Source organism: Mauremys mutica, chromosome 1 (genome assembly GCF_020497125.1).
Source record: "Mauremys mutica isolate MM-2020 ecotype Southern chromosome 1, ASM2049712v1, whole genome shotgun sequence".
Lineage (NCBI taxonomy): Eukaryota > Metazoa > Chordata > Testudines > Geoemydidae > Mauremys > Mauremys mutica.
The window spans coordinates 201,783,321-201,804,721 of NC_059072.1; the positions used below are offsets into that span (position 1 = coordinate 201,783,321).

Consider the following 21,401-nt stretch of genomic DNA (forward strand, 5'->3'; position numbering starts at 1 on the left):
GAGAGGCACAGAAAATAGCATGATGAAATCTTGGCCCTGGTGCAGTCAGTAGCAATACGCCCATTGATCTCATGGAGCCAGAATTCTATCCAGTTGCTTAATCTCTGTGGGGAGGGAGGCGATGACGACTACTTTGATAGGCTCTAAAGGTATCTATCTCTGTCTTTCACTTCCAGAAGGATGTGTCAGGCTGACACCATTGGGAGGGATTTGATTAGCTGTTGATGGTGATACATGTACAACCATAATCACCAGGATCCCATTGTGCTAAGCACTGTACAAAGACAGAGCTAAAAGATGGTGCCCGCTCCAAGCAGCTTACAATCTAAGTATAGGGCAAGAGACAACAGATGGATATAGACAGAGGGCTAGTCTACACTGGCAATGCTAAAATGCTGCTGCGGCAGCGCTTTAACATGCCTTATGTGGTCGTGGCACAGCGCAGGGAGAGAGCTCTCCCAGCCCTCTATAAAAACCATCTCCATAAGGGGAGTGGCTACCAGCGTTGGTGCACTGTTTACACTGGTGCTTTACAGTGCTGAAACTTGCTGCACTGGGATGTGTTTTTTCACACCTCTGAGCGAGAAAGTTTGCAGTGCTGTAAAGCACCAGTGTAGACGAGCCCAGAGAGAGGGCGGGAGAACCAGGAAACAATGAGACGATATTGGTCAGCATAAAAGGCACCGATCTCAGCACTCCAGTATCACAGACATTATCAAGTTTTTTGTGTAGGTATCACAGAAAAGGAGAGTTTTAAGGTGTTTTTTGTTTTGGTTTGGTTTTTTTAGGATGGGAGGGAGACAGTTTTGCAGATGTTTATGGGGACTTCCTCCTGAGTATCACGGGAATGTGGGAGAAGGCACAAAGGCGCTTGTTTGAAAATTTTAACAAATGGACAATGGAGTCTGGCATCACAGACTAACTGGAGGCAGGAGTTGACATCTCAGTAGTGACTGAGAGATGACGGGTAGGGTGGGGATAGTCCATGAAGGGCCTTGAAAGTGAGGACAAGTGGCTTATGTTTGATGTGCTATAGGAGAGGGAGCCCAGTGACGGGATGCAAAAAGAGAGGTCATGCGGTCAAAACAACCAGCAGGGGAAATGATCTTTGCAGCAACTTTCTACTTTTGCCCCCCTTGGATTCGATTGCATTTGTCCAGGCCAAAGAGAAGAATGTTATAGTTATAGACATAAGAGCCTGCACAAGAGTTTTAGCTGTGTGGATGGATGGGAAAGTATTTTAGATGTTATGCAGAAAAATCTGCATGATTCAGTCATAGCCTGTATTAGAGGCCCTAGAAAGAGGCCCAAGCTGCAGATGACACACAAGTTACTTGGTGCTTGGCCTCCACGTAAGTGCACATTTTTTGCAGGCATTCAGCCTGGACTGGAGCATAAACTACATCTTGGACAAATTCAGGTTAAAATGAATATAATTGCTTCTATTGCTTGTTTTATGGTATGTATGTTACATCAGTATTTTCTGTACTCATGATGTTTTTATTTAATTTGTAGGCTCTGATATTAAAGGCGGTACTTTTGCTCCAGATTCTGCAGCTTTTGAAGATCATGCCCTCTATTTTTTTGGAAAATATTCCAAAGATCTTTTAATTGAGGTTGGTATTTATTCTGTTTAAACCTCAGAACAAACTGCCATTCATCTTGTTCACTGCATGTCCTTCATGGCTGCTCTTCCTGAACCATAACAGATGGGAGGAGATCATTATTTTGTATTCATTTGACAGGAAGTCTGAACGCATGCTGTGCTGATTTTATTCCATTTTATGGGCATGCGATGTAAATGGAATCTAATGAAAACTGCCAGTTCCATCTATGCTAGCCTACCTGAATTACTAAAAACAAATCCTGTTTATCCAAAATTTTCTTGCGTATGTATTAAATAAACTGAAAATTTCCTTGATTATCTGAATTAATTTATCCCCCCTCTCATTCTGTTTCATTAATCAAAGTTTGGCTAAGTTTGACACCTAGTGCAAGAATCAAGACCTAAAATTATTAATAAAATGACAGTATCTCTCCTTAGTAGTTGTCACATTTTGGTGTTTTCTTTTAACAGGCTTTGATTGAAATATTGCATCAGAAGTTCTCAGAGTCTGCCTTAGAAGATCATGCATATCTGAAACCTTTCCGTATCTTAATTAGTCTCCTTGACAAACCTGAAATAGGTAATATTAAATATCACTACTGACACAGACTGCTAAGAACTGCTATACGTGATGTATAGAAGGCTTTCTGCTAATCACCTCCAAATCGTGCAGTCCCTCCTCTACCCCAGTTTCCAACCCCTGGGTCCTATATTGCAGAGCAGCCATCTGTTTCAGCCTCAATATTCTGCTCAACTCCCCACCTGAGAGCTATTTTCTACCATCCTGTCGCTGATCTGACCTTCTCTTTGGTCTTTGCCTGCTTCTGGTCACAGCCCCTTTCCCAGGCTGCATACCTCCCTCTGGCTGTTAGGAAAACAAGAAGTTCTTACCCTTCCCTGGTCACCTTCCTTATCTCATTTAGCTTAGTTTCTCGGGCAACTCTCCTCTTTCTGTACAGTGTCTTTCCCAACCTTTGGCTGTCCCTGACAAGCCTCCTCCATAGGCCTATCTTGCTCCTCCTGAGTCTCTCTTGACTGATCTGCATATCCTGTTTCCCTGCAGTAGTCATGTCCTCAGTCTGCCATGTGTTCAAAAGATCCACAGTCCTATACAGTGCCTCACCCATAAAGGACCCGCACATCCTACTACACTATGCAGGTGCCAAGATTACATACCTGATTTGCTGTATATACCAATATTTTGTAAAACCTACTCAGAAGTATTTACTGTACTTGAACATGTGACAGACACGAGACACTTATGAGTAACTTGTGGTTATTTGAAACTTGTGTACTCTTTGGCAACTTGTTGCTTACGAGATTTGTTTTCTCGCTGAAGGAATCTCATGCCTGTAAACCATCTCCTGTAGTAAATGATGTTTTTTTAATGCTGTGCAAGAAACTGGGCATGGTAACCCTGCTCAGGAAGATTTTATCACAGTATCTGTATAGATGATACCATGAATGAATAATTCATATTATGAGCTTATAAATATTTAGCTGACAGCAGCTTAAATTTTTTAGTATTTATCTGGAGGATTCTCCTATTTCATGGATGGTGGAGAAGAAAATATCTTTCTGTTTGCCTCTCTCAATGCATTTGCCCCTTTTGTTCTTTACAAATTCATCAATACATCAGACAGCATTTATGTGAAAAACCAGGATGAACGTGTACTGACAAAAGGGAAAGAAAACGTGTACAAATTTTGTTCAAGGCACTCAGTTCAGTGTTAATTTGTCTACAAAGGAAGTAAACTTCTTGAGTAAAAGTAACAATTCCTTCAGATGCTCAGTTTTATGTAACAGGATGCTTGCTTTTCTTGTTCAGGCGTGACATTCTTTGACACACATTGTAACACAGGCAGATTTATTTTTAAAGGGTGCTTTCTTGCTTAAGGAATATTTATATGATATAAGTTGTTACACTTAGAGCCTTTTGTTATGTGTAAGCACTATTCGGTGTATGGATGTTATTTTTTAAAATTTCTGAGCAGGAAAGCACTGTTAAATAAAACTATTGGAATAATCAAATAATATATATTTTCTATATTAGGATATAAACTAAGCTATAATCCAAGAGCAAAAGCAGTGAAATAAAACCTGTCCTGCATTCATCTAAACCACAAAATTTGAAATATTCCTATTTCTGTAGTATACAAAAAAGTACTAAAAAGCTTCTTGAGCCTTATAAATCAATGTGAATTAGACACTTAATTTCAAAATCAATATATTGCAAAGATACTATGCAACAAAGCATAACATAAAGAGAATATTTTTCTTCAAGGCAGTGTGTGACCTAGTGGATAGAGCAGTAGACTGTGACTCAGGAGACCTGGGTTCTATTCCTGGCTCACCCACTGGCCTGTTGGGTAACTATGGGCAAGTCACTTCATCTCTCTGTGCCTCAGTTTCTCCATCTATACAGTGGAAATAATGGTGCTGATCTCCCTTGTAAAGTGCCTTGAGATCTATGAACAAAAAGCACTCTATAAGCTGTAACCAGGGTCCCAGTGGGGGCCAGCTGAGGTCACTCAATTAGGGTGAACTGCAAAGAATGGGGCTGACAATTCCCAAAAAGCTGGTGGATATTCCATACTTTGATTTACCAAACCAGCATAAAACAGCTCCTTTATTACCTCACTGGTTACCCAGAAATCCAAACACAGTTCCCTTAAAGTGATCCAGCCTCAGGCCTCCATCCAGGTACCCACATCAAATATGATGATTTCTGAAAATCTTATTTCATCATAGAAAAGAAAAGGTTCTACCAATTCCAAAGGATCGGACACATTACCTCCCAGGTTATTGAATATTCCAGATTTACTCAGATACACACTACAGCCAATTCTTATTAACTAAACTAAAATTTATTAAAAAAAACTAGAGTGTGGTTAAAAGATCAATATACGTACAGACATGAGTTCAATTCATTGAGGTGCAGATTCATAGCAGAGATGGTGAGCTTTGTAGTTGCAAAGAGTTCTTTCAGAAATAGTCCATAGGTTATACTCCAATGTCCAATATCATATTCAGGGCATTCCAGCATAACTGGGACCTCAGTCTTGCGACTCAAACTTCCCCTGATGAAGCCTAAGCAGATCTGAGATTAACAGGATCAGGACCCAAGGATCTCTTATACAATTTCATGCCCTTTTTGACAAGTTGAAGTTCCTCTGGGAACAAAAGGTACATCTCTATCTCGATATAACGCTGTCCTTGGGAGCCAAAAAATCTTACTGTGTTATATTGAACTTGCTTTGATCCACCAGAGTGCGCAGCCCCGTCTCCTCTCTTCTTCCCCCCCCCCCCCGCCCCCCGAGCACTGCTTTACAGCGTTGTATCCAAATTTGTGTTATATTGGGTGGCGTCATATCGAGGTAGCGGTGTAATTAGCATGACTTTGAAGGAGGTCCATCACCGGTACTTAGCCATACAAATTAACATAAGGCAGTTTGCTTGTTCCTCCACCATTCACAGATGACTTGCTATACATTTCAAAGAGAAATGAATACAGAGATATCCTGTGTTTACAATTCATTTAAATGCCAGGAAGTTCTTTTGATCTCTGAATTAACAGAATACAACATAGACAGAGACTGATGATTACATTGTTGACCCTATTAATATATATGTAAATACACAAAAACTCAAACATTATCTGCCCACATGTCTTTTGAGGGTTATTTATTTTGCAGAATGTTTAACCCTTTCTAGCCATGCGTCACATAAGCATGAAACATTACTCCTGTGCAGCCTCTTGAGGTTCATGGCTGGGCCTCAGATGTGCTGTTAGCACTATGGACTTGCTTTTCAAAAGCGCAGAGCACCCACAATTCCAGTTAAAGTCAATGGGAACTACAGTTGCCAGGCATTCCGAAAATCAGGCCCTCCTTAGTATATTTCTGATCCTTTTTTCCTTGATAGGCTTTTTTTTCTCTTCTCCATGTGTTAACCTGTGTGATCCTACCAACAGGTCAGATTTCCATGTATGGAGTTGAAGACTTCATTGTAATGCCAGCATATTAAACTGGCAGTGGGAACCCCCTGGAATTTGACTGTACAATTGTCATTTGAGACATGCACATTGTATATTAAATGTCATTAGCACACATTTATATAAGTGTCTGAAATGATTTAAAAACAATGCAGGCATTCATTAAGAAACAACCTTGTGATCTTTTGAAGTGAAATGTGGAATAAACAGCCCAACTTTTAAAGCAACTTCACACAAAATTGTAAAATTCTGGCAATCTCACATTCTATTAAGGTGTACAGTTATTGAATATACAAATTTTTAATCTCACAAGCAGAATCTGGATAGTAGTTTAAAATGTCATAGAAAATTGTCTCATCTCTGTACTACCCATAAGTAACCATAGGATAGTACATTTTCTTTATAATCAGAAGTTCAGTTTTAGACTAAGCTTGTAATTGATTAGTTGTGTAATCAGTTTGGGGTAATTACTGGATTTATTTTTCCTTTGATTGCAGGGCCACAAGTTGTTGGGGATTTGTTCCTTGAAGTGATACGAGCCTTTTATTCTTATTGCAAGGATGCTCTGGGTTCTGATCTTAAACTTAGCTACAGTCAAAGTGGCAATGTACTTACAAGGTATACCATAACCATTTTCAACTAATAGTTGAAATTGTATCTTTCTTAAGAGAGCTTACTAAAGTAAACTATTCAATGATCACATTGGGTAAATCTTACCTGTTTATTAATAGCATAAGTTCTAACAGTGTGTTTCTGATGTAAAAAAAACTGAAAATCATTGTTTTTTTTTCAATCTTTTTTTTATTTTACTTTATATTTCCTACCTTGAGTTCTCCTTTAGCATCACTGGGTTGTTCTCTTCCAACCAAGCGGATTTGAGATAATTGATTTAGATTCTTGGCTGATATCATCATATTTATATATGCAGTGTTGCATACATAAATACATACACCGACCCTATCTCTCTAACATCAGATTTATTACATAAATGTGTTGACAGAACTCAACTTTTTAGTTCACAAAATCAAATTAAAGTTTAAAGATTTCTCGTGTCTTCAGAAACGCTTGCAAAATTTAGCTATTCCAAAATGGTTGTTTTTTAATTTTTGAATTAAGGAACTTCATGTCTTTTTTTTTTTTTTTTTTAAGGCCAACTTTCTAAGAATAGTTCAAAGAATACAAAAATGTGTATACTTGTTGTTTAGTCTTCACTGATCATTTGTTTGTTCTTCTTACAGTGCGATCAAAGAGAATAGAAGTGCCTCAGAAATTGTTAAAACAGTCAACTTGTTGATCACATCCCTAAGTACAGATTTTCTATGGGATTATATGACCAGATGTTTTGAGGACTGCTTCAGGTAGTTATGCTGTCTGGCATTAATGCAAAAATAAATTAAGAATTATATATCTAGGACAACAGAGAAGTGTCAATGAAAGATTCAAATGCCAGTGTCATGATCCTAACCAAAGGAGCAGAGAGATGCATGGTTAGATACTGTACTCACCATCTAATACAAGTAGTTAAATCTGAGGCAGCTGTTTCTAAATACAAAATAAACTGCCATGGTTTGGTCACTCTTTTCAAAAAGCAACATGGTGGTTTCCTGGAGGAAGAACTACATGTTCATAAGTAGAAAGCAAGAAGATCACATGGGATAAGATCATACTTACACCAGGATGATCTTTCCTGGCCACATTTGTTTTTTCAGCTAATGTACATAAAATATAGCATACAGCAACTCACCATACAGAAGTATCTGGCCTAGTGTCTTCTCACATGCTATGTAGAAATGAAATTCATATTGTTTAAGAGGCACACAAGGTGGCCAAATTTTTGTTTTTATAACAGGTTCACTTATTTAACTGTAATCAAATTTTAATGGAAAAGTGCTTCCTCCAAAGTGTGCAATTAAGTATGAGTGTTTTTATTCTAAACCTAATTAGGTAATTGAAAGAAGTTGTCATGTCAGTCAGCATAGTATTTAAGCACCATAATTAGTGCTTGAAATGAGCCAGTGAGTGGCATAATAGCACTCTTCCTTTACTCTGCTCCTGTCTATGCAAGTGTTATAACTTTTTGTCTTCAGAAGATGAAATTCTCAGAAAATATCCCTTTATATGCTAGGCTACTAATAGTTGGGGGTTTCCTCAGCACCGCAGAGAGGAATTAGACAAAGTTGCTAAGTATCTAATATGAACCTTAAAGAAGAGAAGAAGCTGGTGCTTATTTTGATCAAGATAATACAATGTGGTGGTGTACTTCTCTTAACTACCATATGATAGGATTCTAAACTACACAACTTTGTGATCACAATAAAATGTTGATAAAAACTTGACTTAAATAGCCAAGTTGGTGGATACAAATCGGCCTTCTTGGCTTTTGTAGTTAGCACGGATGCCAATATAAAGTACATTTAGCTTTTTAAAAAACAAAAAATCAAAAAAACCACATCCCACAGTAAATCATGTATTTTGAAAGAACATACTTTCTCTTTCAATACCAGGAATAAATTCATGCAGACAAGATACCCTACTGAGAATGTCAGCCCTCCTCCTACAATCTCAGAGCTCTGCACACTACTGTTGTTCCTTCTTGATGTGATTCCTTTGGTAAGGCAAGTTTGACCTAAAGTTAATCATTCAGAGTCGTAACTCTCATTTTCTTTCCCTTTTATCAGATAAGTTTCAGTTACACAGAAGTATTGCTTTTATTTTGGTGGATACATTTTATTTTTTTTAATGGGGGAGCTACATTTTCATTGGAAAAGAAAACCGATGAATAAATACACAATCCTTTGAGCCAAATCCTGCCCACTCTTACTCGTCTGAGGAGTTCCATTCAAGACCACTTAATTCCATGTAAACCAAGAGTAAAACTTTGTTCCTAGTCTTCTCAGCGTGTATAGTACTGAGGTGTTAATGGGGGGGTTACTATCAGCATGGAATGCAACATAGCCTCCTAATAAGAATGGTTTTGGGCTTCTCAGCTAATAGACAAATATCTTTGTAAGTTATCTAACAAATATATAAACTCATTCTCAGAATACCAGCACTCCCTGGAAAATCAATATATTGATTAGATGACATGAATAATGAACTTGTGAAAAGTATCAGAGGGGTAGCCGTGTTAGTCTGGATCTGTAAAAAGCGACAGAGTCCTGTGGCACCTTAAAGACTAACAGATGTATTGGAGCATAAGCTTTCGTGGGTGAATATGAAAGTGGGTATTCACCCACGAAAGCTTATGCTCCAGTACATCTGTTAGTCTTTAAGGTGCCACAGAACTTGTGAGAATTACCAAAATTTTCTAATTAAAACTGGATACTTATAATAAAACCTCTAATTTACTGAAATAGAAATTAGAATTGACTGATAACTCATGTATGACTTGCAAAGTTCTGTATGCCCACTTGCTTGGGGGTGATTACTTTTCATTTTACTTGCCCATCCAAAAAAAAAAATTCATTAACTGTATCCTATTCTAAAGGATATATGTCATGTATTGTCAGGGTTTTTTTCCCTTTGCTGCTTGGGTGGATATATTATTTGGGCTGTTTTGCAAGGCTATTATCAGTAGTCAAATTCCATTCAAAACTAGGCTCTGGTTCTACGTTCAGCATTGAATGGAGTAGTAGCGCCATTTAAAGCAACTATATGCGACTTAACTCAATGTGCACATGTATTAATCACATCTGTGCTCACTGAAGTTAGACTTTATATTAGGCAGCTTGACAATGGTAAAACCCATTTCTGTCTGTTAAGCCATTTAACATTTAACTCCTTTAAATCCCTGCTTATTTTAGGAACTTTACTCTGAAGTGCAGACTCAGTATCTTCCACAGATGCTCAGTTACATGGTACAGTCTCTTCTGGAGAATGTGGAGACTCTGAGTTTACCAGAACTCACTCATGCTTTAAAGACCTGCTTCAAAGTGCTTAGCAAAGTACAAATGCCTCCTGCCTACTTGGATAACGAGACTGGAAGTGAAAACTCGGTAGGTATTGCTGCAAGGCCTGTTGCATATTTGCTTATAAATAACTGTTCACAAATTAAGTGTTGTACTCTCTATAAAAGAATTTGCATTATTAAAATAAGGTATGCTACTAACTTTTCTACTCTAACTGAAATTTAGGTTACTCATCGCAGCACTATAGTTTTGTGAGTCTTACCTATTTAGGTCCCTTTCATAGTCTTTGAACCACTTTGTGCCGTGTATCTGAGCTGGTCTCATTTTGGGCACCAACCCCAACCTTAATTGACTTGTTGTCTAAGCTGTGCAAAGGCAATAGTATTGTCTAAAACTAGGATGTGGTGAAAACCCCTTTCGTGCTCCACCCCATCCACTGAAAAGAGCCTGGTCTTCTGTGGATGCTACTCAGTGTACTGGTAAGATGCCCTGGGGCATTTGAAATAAAGAGTTGAAGTAGCCAGATCAAGCCCAGCCTTTTTGTTATCAAGATTACCTGGCCTGCTACAAGTTGCATGTTAATACAACAAATTGTTAAACAAGCTCACAAGAACATGGCAAATAATTTGTGTGATACAGGTAGAAAACAAACTACACAGTTTGCTAACGATGAGCAATAATACAAGAATAGAAATAACAGTTAGAAACAATCAGACTTGGCAGTAGCTGCTTTATTGATGTTATAATGGCATAACAAGGAAACCCTTTCTTTCCACACTTTATAGCTTCTTAGATTTCCTGTTGGGCTGCTATTGCACAACATTAGATCATGAAAGTGCTGAGCATGGCCCAGAGCCTCAGAGAGGAGGAGGTGTGAGGAGTAGCTTTAAAACAAGTATAGTTTTGTCTTCAATGCAACAGAGCCACTCATCAGTAGCCACATCTAACTATTTCATATAAATAACTCTTTTGGCTCCAACAATTGCCAGATAAGGTGGTTTATTAATAAATTCTGGGGATTCCTAGATTCCAAGGCCAGAAGGGACCATTGTGACCATGTAATCTGACCTTGTGTATAACACAGGCCATAGGATGTTCCCCAAAAAAAGAGAATATTGGCTAAACAGCAGTCATCAGCAGGACCATAACTCTTACAAGTCTATTGATACCACTTTCACAAAGACACTACACAAGTTATCAGGGCAGAAGGGAAGGGATTCCTGTCCTACACTCTTTTTTCCCCCCTGCTGCCCCAAGTGTGATTTCAATTATTTAAAGTAACTCCAAAAATACAGTGTAATAAAATAGACACTGCTTCCATTTCAGAGCCCAGTGAAACAAGAAAATGGTGATATAATTTTAGAAACCAAGCCTGCACTACAGGATGAAGATGACACTGCTTTCGCTCCCCTCAAGTCTGAAGACAGTGGCATAGGTCTAAGTGCCTCATCCCCAGAGCTCTCTCAACACTTAAGATTGCCAAGAGTGACTCCTGAGAAGGATGATGTTTGGAAAAAGGGGGGGAGTATTCAGAGGACTTTGCATTGTATCCAAGAGTTAGTTGATAAGTTCGCCAGTAAATACATTTTTGGGGTGCATTTACAAGACCCAGGAAATGGCAGAATTTCTATAGCAAACGTGAGCAGAGGAGAGAAAAAAGAAAATAATTACAGAGTCGCTGAAAATACTAGCAAGAAAAAGAACTCCTGGGAAGGAAAGCAAATTACCGTACCACAGTTTAAACAAATGCTTTCAGACTTGTTCACAGTTCGAGGGTCACCATTTAAACAGAAAAGTCTGGAGCCTCTCTCCCCTGCAAACCATGACCTTGGTAGCAAAAAGGGAAAAGAAGAATGGGACATTGAGCAGGTAATGCTTGACTTGGGGGACATGAAAGAAGACTGCAGAGAGGCCTTTGCTGCTGCCTGTCACCTTCTACTGGAATGTACTACCTTCCCAGTCTACCTTTCTGAGGGAGAAACCGAACAATTGTATTTATCTCTGTTTCAAGTTCCTGGTAAGAAGTGTCGTCTTAAACAAATAACTTCAGTGCCCAAAATGTAAATTGTACTACAACTAAGTGCACTATGTACTAGGCACAACCAAGAATGTGTACACAATATAATATGACAGGGTGTGTATTATGAATGCAGTTGTAGTACATTTTGGGTATTTGGAGGGATATGGGGAGAGACTGAAGGCAAATTGCTTACTGTGTCCAAGACATGCCCATATTAGAGTGCATCTTATGTTTTAGAATTGAGTGTGTTTTGCAGTTTTTGAAATCCACTTTGTTCTCTTTTGAAATACTTTGGTGTTCTGGTCCTGGATAAAACAATTCACCCCACCCCCTCAGGGTTCCCTGGGAAAAGAGGGTCAACACAGGCTAACATGCAATATCAGAACAAACTGCATAATTAGGGCTGGTTCCCATTGACAGTTCAGATACTCCCCTGGAAGAAGGTAAGAGGGGGCCTTTAGAAAAGATAAGCTTGTGGTGGACACAGGAGTGGGGCAATGGGAGATCTGGGTGGTTCTTCTGGCTTTGCGACAGATTTCTGGTATCGGTAAAATGTGGATAATACTTACCTACTCCCTGGGCAGTTGTCTTCAACGTTGGGGCTTGTCTACACTGGCGATTTACAGCACTGCAATTTTCTCACTCCCCTGAGCGCAGCAAGTTTCAGTGCTGTAAAGTGCCAGTGTAAACAGTGCACCAGTGCTGGTAGCTACACCTCTCGTGGAGGTGTTGTGTGGTTTTTGTATTTTTTTAGTGTTGCCAGTGTAGACTAGCCCTCAGAGTTCTTTGAGATGCTCCGATGGAAGACACTTCAGTTATGTAAAGTGTTTATAATTAAAGGGTTTAGAGTCATACAGCTTCCAGGATATCATGTCGGAGTCAGTATGGGCATTCTTGGTTCCAATTTGACTTTTAGGGGTTTTTTGTCTACATAGTCCATAGAAAGTAAAGAGTTTCCAAGGAAGAAAAAACAACCTCACTCCTAAATCAGAGAATTTGTAGTAAGGAAGGGAGGGGTGAATAACTTTCTCTAAGATCATTCATACAGAAGCTACCTGAATAGGAGAGTGAATAATGTTAATTTAAAAAATATTACATCTTCATGCACATTCTTAATTGTCAGAGTGGTTGGTCTTTTTTCACTTGATTGTGAGAGGAATGTCTGGGCTCAAAGTAGATGAGACACTAGCAGTCTTCTACAAACGTGGATTTGTCATGGGATTTTTGTTACTAAAAGTCCAAAGCATTATATTTATAATTTGTTACCAAATCTTGATTTTGAGGTGCTTGTGTTTTAGGACCTTTATATTTAGATACTTTTAATTGTACCCCAACATATTCCTCTCAAACAAATTAATCTAGCTGTTAATGCAAGTACCATTGATGTAACAGAATATACAATGAAAATGCATGCATTTGTGGGTGGAGGTGTTGAGAGGATGGAGCTCTTGGTAGAAAGTTGAGATTTGCTATGTTGGTTAGCTGTTTTAATGTTTTTTCCTGTTCTTTTGGGCTGCTTCATGATATCTTAGTGGATAATAAAAGTTAATTGGTGTTAAGAGAGCCTAAAACATATGCATAATCTCTTTTAATAGAATAAGAGTAGTACATAACATATTTTAGTAGGTCACGCTAATGCTACACATTAAAATACACCTCTACCCCTATATAACGTGACCCGATATAACACGAATTTGGATATAACGCAGTAAAGCAGCGCTCCAGCGGATCAAAGCAAGTTTAGTATAACGCAGTTTCACCTATAACGCGGTAAGATTTTTTTTTGGCTCCCGAGGACAGCATTCTATCGGGGTAGAGGTGTATAAGAGTTGTTATAAAGCTCATGATTTTGTGGGAAGGTAAATTCCATGACACCTTCAGATTTGACAAATGTCTCATAAAATAATCTAACATTTAAATGTTATAAAAGCATTTTTTTCCCTGTCTGTCTTCTGAGGAGGTTGTGATGCCAGCTTCCCTCTGTGGCTTAAATCCCTAATGACGATATGCTGCTGCGTAAATGACTGCTACATTCAGAATGTGTCCATCTCCACGCTGCTTGAAGTTATCAACCATTCTCAGTCACTGGCACTTGTGATTGAAGACAGAATGAAGCGGTATAAAATCTCTGGACACAACCCCTTCTTTGGGAGACTGCAGATGGTCACAGTTCCTCCAGTTGCTCCTGGCGTTCTAAAACTAATATCAGAGAAAACAGACTTCTATCAGGTGTCAAACTCTTTACTGTACAAATATGCTTTAGCTAAAATATTTATTAGTCATAATTAGATGGATTTCTGGGATAATTCTAACACAACATTGAAGGTAGCGCCTTCATGTCTACTGGAGTGTCTCATGTATGGCCTAGTTATTCACACTCTGACATAACTTATGTCTCTTATAATGTATCATGACCAATATTTTCAAAAGTCAATAGTGATTTTTAGAAAACATTAACTTTCTTGTGCACAGATTTAAAGGTCCCTAAATTTTAGAGGGTGGATGCCCAGCACTTTTGGAAAATAAAGACCCAGGTGTCCCAAGGTGGGGCACCAAACATCACTAGTCACTTTTTGAAAATCTTGATCCCTAACACAAAACGTCTTCAGTTGTTTTTGTTTTGTGAACTTGAAGACTACATTTTGGAAGGATTTTATGCTCTTTTGAGCTCCCACTATGAAAAATTGGTGATGATAGATAAAATGGGGAAAAATTCAAAGTACACTCTGTTTATTTTTTTGTTGTTGTTTTTTTCCCCCTTATGTGGAATAAAGATATTTCTGAAGGGTGTCCAATCAGTAGTCATTTGTGGTCCAATAGCCACTTTTAAATACTATTGCAAAAGAGCTACATTGAGAGATTTTTTTTTTAAACAGCTTCCATTTTATCTATTGATGATGGAAAGTATGAATTTCAACTGACTGGTGGGCCCCCAAATGCTATTTAAAAGGTAAAACATGGGGGGCAGGAAAAGAAGTTTAAAATGGTTCTTTTTTTTTTTTTTTTTTTTTTTTTTTAAACCTCATCAGTTTCTCTTATCTTTCCTGCAAAGCTTAGTAACTGGGATAGGGGTAGCAGGAGTCACTTTTCCCCATTCTTTGCAACTGAATCCTTTCTTTAACAAAAAAAACAAGAAAACTTTGATAGAAATAGATGGGGTGGAGGATAGTGGAAAAGAGACTGGATACCATTATCTAAATTATATACTCTGGTAATAAGGTGGAAATGTTACACCTGTGCATCACTGGAGATTTAAACATAGATAGGATGTCTTCATTTGGATTATGGCTTTGGACAATCAGCATCCATATTATTCATAGACAAAATATTGTATCTAAATCCAGTGGGTGCCTCTTTGATCAAATACCATAGTCATTTTTTTTAATTCTGCAATATGTTGTGATTATTTATAGAATATTTCTAAGGACAGCTGTAGGGTTATCTTACTATTCCTGTCTGCTTCCGTGCAAGGTCAACTCTCAACTCTTTGTAATAGCTAATGTGAAGGGCAGTTGAGAGGCTTAGCTGGAAGGAGAAGGGCATGTCTAAGCAGCTAGTTACTTTTTAAAATGAAGTGCGAGAGTGGGGGAATATTCTGAATTCAATTTTTAAACTTTAATTGGGAGCTACTGTTTAGTCGTGTGAGGCAAAGATGGCTATATCACACTTCTTTCAACCTTATTCTTCTTTGTATGCCAAAGCGGTAAAACTATCCCAGTGTTCCATTTCTTACCTGTGTGCCGCTTTTGTGTTACAATTTTTGGTATTGTTTACATCATCCGAATTATGCATGTTTGGGGTGTGGATTAAAGTTAAAAATGGAAGCAGAACTCTGCTTTCCTCACCCATTAGTGCACACTCATGAATTGATTGCAACTCTAGGATAGTGCTATTGTGTTCCCCTAGTTCTGGATTTATGAATCAGCCTCTTGCATGTCCCTAAACTGAGAATATGCAGGATAGGAAAATATGAACTATGCTTTTCACAAATACAGAACACTTCAGTGTTTATACCAAGCTTTTAAACCAGTGGGAGTGGTACAATTTATTTTATCTGTTTCCCTAGAGAGTTGCTCACGTACTTTGGAATCAGCTGAACAAAGAGACAAGGGAGCACCACATTACCTGTGTGGAGCTGTTCTATAGACTGCATTGCTTGGCTCCATCAGCTAATATTTGTGAAGATATTATTTGTCATACACTATTGGATCACGATAAAGTAAGTCCTGTATTTCCTAGGCTGCCTCATTATTGTAGTGTCTTACCTGTAGCTCCAGCCAACCTTCAGCTCCCTGGCCGCACAGTTTCAGGGCTTCTCAACCCCTGCTTCTCTGGAGACCACAGTTGAAAATCTCTCGCTTCTCCCTGTGACGCATTCCCTCAGAGTCTCTGAATGAATCAACATAGGACCCATCTTAGTCAATTGGATGCTATCCGCTTTCCCTAAAATCACAGAGTCTCCAAAATTAGCAGTCCTTCACAGCATTTCTAAGTATTTTCCAGATCCATCAGTAAGTCTGAAAACAAGTTGGGCTGGACACTGACTTATTCTTCCCAACTTTATGTTCTGATACGCCATTTGACCCCGTGTCAGAGACAGCACTGAACGGCTCTTAGACCAGGCAATAGTCAAACTATATTTAAAATGAGCAGATTCCCTTTAGCAATTTCATTTCCCTGTTTTAAAGATCGATCAGTTCTTTTAGTTTTTTCTGACAACTAACATGTAAGTTAAATAAAAGGTCACACCATGATACTAATCTATAACCGATGTCTTAAACCTTCTATGATTCATTTTATATATAGCTATATCTATATATATATATATCTCTGCTCTCACAATTCTGAAACTTGTTGTATATTAGGATCCATACAGGGGTTGTGGGTATCTGAATAGTCAAGAGTTTTAGACTCTTATACATGTTCAGGGATGATAAATCCTCAGTAAGGTCTGCCCACTAATAACCCTTCATGTCACCCTTCTTTGTCATCCAGCCCCCAATAACTCAAGAGATTAAAATATTGTAAATGTGAATTTCAAACATGTCTTTTTTGAAATCATCAGCTTTTTTTGTGCACTAGGTGCTTTTTTTGTTTTGATTGCCTTGGGTTGTGAGTGCATGGCAAGAAAATGGCATTGTGTGTTAATCCTATCTAGAAATGAAAAACAGGTGCAGAAGTCTTTGAGTTTGGAAGTCCTCTATGCAATAAGCATTGTTTTTTTTACTAGAGCCTTTTACATTCACTAAACTTACTACGTTTATCACAGAATAAAAAAGTTCCTGTCTTTTTAATTTTTATTTTTCTTTTCTTTTTCCTTCTGTAAAGGGAACAAGGCTGGAGGCACTTTTCAGATTCTCTGTGATATGGCATTTGACCAGAGAAATCCAAGGCAGCAGAGTCACTTCCCACAATCGATCCTTTGACAGGTATTGCTGTACTTTAACTTGCCTGGCTTAATGTTTATATAAATATATTTAGTTAAATTACACTTTTTTGCTAGAAAATTTTTTTTCCTGGACAGTCATATGAACCAAAGTAAGGCTGTCAAATATTTATTTTTATGTTAAAAATAAAAACCCTATTTGTGTTGGTAACTAACTCTCTCTCTCTCTCTCATATAGCAAGTAATAAAGTACTTGTGCTGTGGTTTGGGTTTGGTTTTTTTTGGTTTGTTTGGAGGGTGATCCAAGGGGAGTAGGAGTTTGAAGTCTCTGCTGAGAGTTGCTTTCCATGTTTTCTGCAAGGAGTGAACAGCTGAGGCCCCACCTTATAACAGGAGTGGCTTTCTACATCAAGAAGGTGGGGCATTTCCCTAGAAAAGGATAAAAGGGCCCAGCAAGAGCAGCTACATTCAAAATATTGTTAAAACAATCCAAAGGTGGTATGTTACTCATCGTGCTCCTCAGTTTTATAGATTATGAGCCAAAAATTTCAACCCTTATGAAGTAGAAGAGGATATTATAAAAACATTCTCTAATTGCAGGTAGCATGTGTGCAGTATACACACATATAGTATGTTTTGCCTTGCTCCTGCAAACACATGTGCTTGACTTTGAACTCAGTGACACCACTACTGGGCATTGGAATTACTATCAGGAGTAAAGCTAAAACATGGGCAAGTATTGGCAGGAGTGGAGTCAAAAAATGTGTTGTAAATGAGGGCTTGCAATTTTACTACTTCTTTGCAATTTCTCCATTCAGATCTCTGTTTGTGGTATTGGACAGTCTAAATTGTTCAGATGGTGCAATTGGTGCTGCAGCACAGGGCTGGCTGATACGTGCTCTCTCGCTTAATGATGTTGCACGAATTCTTGAGCCAGTACTACTGCTTCTTCTTCATCCGAAGACACAGCGCACATCCATCCATTGCATCAAACAGAAGAATTCAGCAGGTAAAACTGCTCTCAGACTGAAAATGTAACCATTTGAGTCAAGTAAATTAATAATTAGTCACATTACTCCATTGGACTCCATTTTAAGCCAGTCTTTGACCTTTGGTGTCATACTCATCAGTTTGAGGTGTCATCTTGTAAGCAGCAATGCCAGCTGCATATATCACTCTTCTCAGTTACACCTGAAATAATGCTTAAACACAATTATGGAGTAGGTCATATCTTTTTAAAGGTATAATACCCATTAGTATCTTATTTTGGGTCAGCATTTCAGCAAAAGAAGCTCTAAACCGCCAAATAGTTAAATTGCTTTTTTAATCCAGCTATCTGCTTGCATAACAGTTTTGCTACCTTTTTTGCTATCTAATTGACTTGCCAATCATCATCATTCTTGCTATTTACATTATAGTAGCACCCAAAGGGAGTCTCTTGTGCTAGCCGCTATGCAATTATAGAAGTAGATATGGTCATTGTCCCAAAGGGTTTACAGTCTGAGAAGGTTTATATCATCTGACTTTTACAATTCCATCATAAAACATAACTGCTCAATTAAATTATTTCCTTGGCATAAATAAGATTAACTCAATGTAAAGTCAGTTACTTGATCACCATTACATTTTCTCTTATAGTTTGTCTTTCAGCATAAAGGCTATTGAATGTATTAACAACTGCAATAATACACTGATTTTTTTTAAATCTTCATATTTTTTTCAGAAGACTTAAATCATTGGTTTAGCAAGAAAAGTGCCTCTTTCAAAGAGTCATTGGGAGCCTCTGAGCTACATGAAAGCAGTTCTGAAGAAAACATACCACTGAGCCAATTTACAACCGTGGACAGGGAAGCTATTTGGGCTGAAGTGGAAATTGATCCAGAGGCATCTCAGCTAAAAAATGGATGGTCTGAAAATGAACCATCTCACTGTACAGAACCTCTGCAGGATACCGGTGGTGATCATGATAACAGTGAACACACAGAATCAGCAGATACCAGCACAGGACATAATGATAGTGAAAATACATCATCTTTTTCTCCTTCTCTGGATCCACAGGAAATAAGCAATGAGGAGAACTATAGAGCGACAACAGACTGCAGAGAAAACATGAAGAATGTTAGTTCATCTAATACTTTCCCTCTTCATGGCTCCAAATCCAGTACTATGTTAAATCTTGTGCGTGCAGACTCTGAGAAAACTCAAGCATCAGAATCACTATCAAGTGATGAGGAGGTGGACTTGGAATTCCAAGCAATTACAACTTCTAGGCTACTCAAGCAGCAGAAAGAAAAACAAGAGATGATAGAGGCTCTGTTTAAACACATTCTGTTGTATTTTCAGCCTTACGATTCCAAGAGGGTTTTGTATGCTTTTTCTGTGCTAGAGGCAGTACTCAAAACAAACCCTAAAGAATTTATTGAAGCTGTAGCCAGTACTAGCATGGATACGAGCTCTACAGCTCACTTAAATCTCATCTATAATCTTCTAGCCCGGCACCAGGAAACTCTTGTGGGACAGAGCTTTTATGGTAAGCTTCAGACTCAGTCACCAACCATGTGTCCCCATTCTTTATTAATAGAATTGCTGACTTACCTCTGTTTGAGTTTTCTGCGCTCTTACTATCCATGTTACTTGAAGGTAACCCACAAAGATGTGCTTGGCAACAGAGATGTCCAAGTTAAAAGTGTAGAAGTCTTGATTAGAATGATGGTGCAGCTGGCCACAATGGCAAAGTCAGCAGAAAACAAGAATATCGAGTTTATACACAACTTGCTTGGAAGATGCAAAATTCAAGAGTTTGTTCTTCTTTCTTTGTCTGCTTCTATGTATACAAGTCAAAAACGGTATGAACTGATAACATCTGATAAAACTAATAGTGTCATTGAAGAGAGCCTCTTTGAAGAAGGCCTTATCAATTTTGGGCAAGATCAGATATGGAGTGAACATCCCCTTCAGATTGAGCTGCTGAAGCTTTTGCAAATATTGATTGTCTTGGAGCACCATCTTGGACAGACACATGAGGAACAGGAGAACAAGCCAGACCTATCTAAGGAATGGCAACAGGCTCTTAATTTCCAGCAGGCTATTAGTGCAATGCAGTATGTGCATCCACACCCCATAACTTCACAAGGATTATTTGTCTCCGCTGTAGTTAGAGGTTTGCAGCCAGAGTATGGCTATGGGATGCATCCATCTTGGGTAGGTTTAGTCACGCATTCTTTGCCATACTTTGGGAAATCTTTAGGCTGGACTGTGGCACCATTTATCATACAGATATGTAAAAACCTGGATGAACTTGTTAAACAGTATGAAAATGAAACTGTGAAGATGTCTGTGAGGTAAGATTCTTAAATGCAGAGTTTTGATGTTGATTTAATTATTCGGTACAAAGTACTGATGAGCTTATTTTCTCAAACTTCATACTATTGTCTAAAGTATTCTAAAATTACTTTTTTGTCTGACTAGTTATTTTAGAAACTTTGCTTTCTGATACCTCAGCAGTTAGAACATTGAACCATATACTCTTTTGACCATAGTAGTCATGTAAAGAATGAAAATATCCAGTTGTACTATTAATAACTTCTGTGTTCTTCTCCAAAGCGTAACTTCTAAAAGGGAGAACATTACACCAGATTATCCTCTGACACTTTTGGAAGGCTTAACAACCATTGGTCATTTTTGCCTTTTGGATCATCCTAATCAAACCAAAAAGGTAGCAAACTGCTTCTTATTACTTCAGTAGATATGTCTCCAAATGCCAACCGTACATTTGACAGTTTGGCCTCAATTCAACAAAATACTTAAGTTCTTGGCTGAATCATGACCATTAATGTCTATTATTATGGGCCCAGAAATGAGAGGCTGTTACTTTAGGGATAGCAGAATCCCCTTGCATGTCGGAAGATGAACATGCTTGTGTAGAGGGGAGAACCCTCTGCTCGCAGATAAGGTAACTATTCTCTCATCCCAGCTCAGTGTATGCTGACAATAAATATATTTGGATTATTGGATGCTACTCATTTATGGGAAACATACAGTATTCTCTTTAAAATATTCTGAAGTAATTTGTATGAAGAAAGAAAGGCAAGTGTCATGCTGTCAAAAAAGCTATACAGTAAAAGGTCATTTCTTCTAAAAGCTTCTCTAGGAAAATATGAATTTTACATTTATAAATATATTCAGTATGCTGTTACATGAAAGTGTGAGTGAACAAAATTTGTACATCTTAAAAACCACACTGCAGACAACTCTACGCATCATTTTTCTCACTTTTTTTTTCTTCTATTGCAAAACCAGAACAAGTTTAATTTGGTCTTCCCCACCCAAATACTCATGCATTTTGTGGCTATTCCCAAGTTACTTTACTTCATTTGTTTAACTGGAAAGTTTCCATAGACTAAATAATCAGGAGAATATTAGTGGCTTGTATTCTAAATGAGAATGCATTTCACACTCTTTTGGTACAAATTATGTGGAAAATGGAG

The 21,401-nt window shown here is 38.1% G+C and overlaps 1 protein-coding gene across 2 annotated transcripts in view; it reads left to right on the forward strand.

Moving 5' to 3' along the window:
- Positions 1-21,401, forward strand: part of DOP1B (DOP1 leucine zipper like protein B) — an 88,430-nt gene that overhangs the window by 31,666 nt on the left and 35,363 nt on the right. Inside the window, exons 8-20 of one of the 2 annotated variants that reach the window (XM_045002436.1) lie at positions 1,516-1,616; positions 2,078-2,186; positions 6,098-6,218; positions 6,839-6,958; positions 8,105-8,210; positions 9,404-9,595; positions 10,835-11,525; positions 13,486-13,757; positions 15,595-15,747; positions 16,857-16,957; positions 17,733-17,923; positions 18,638-20,255; positions 20,518-20,629. In XM_045002436.1, coding sequence (XP_044858371.1) covers positions 1,516-1,616; positions 2,078-2,186; positions 6,098-6,218; positions 6,839-6,958; positions 8,105-8,210; positions 9,404-9,595; positions 10,835-11,525; positions 13,486-13,757; positions 15,595-15,747; positions 16,857-16,957; positions 17,733-17,923; positions 18,638-20,255; positions 20,518-20,629 — 3,887 coding nt within the window. The remainder of the gene's footprint in view (positions 1-1,515; positions 1,617-2,077; positions 2,187-6,097; positions 6,219-6,838; positions 6,959-8,104; positions 8,211-9,403; positions 9,596-10,834; positions 11,526-13,485; positions 13,758-15,594; positions 15,748-16,856; positions 16,958-17,732; positions 17,924-18,637; positions 20,256-20,517; positions 20,630-21,401) is intronic. The other variant, XM_045002437.1, reaches the window with a different exon arrangement.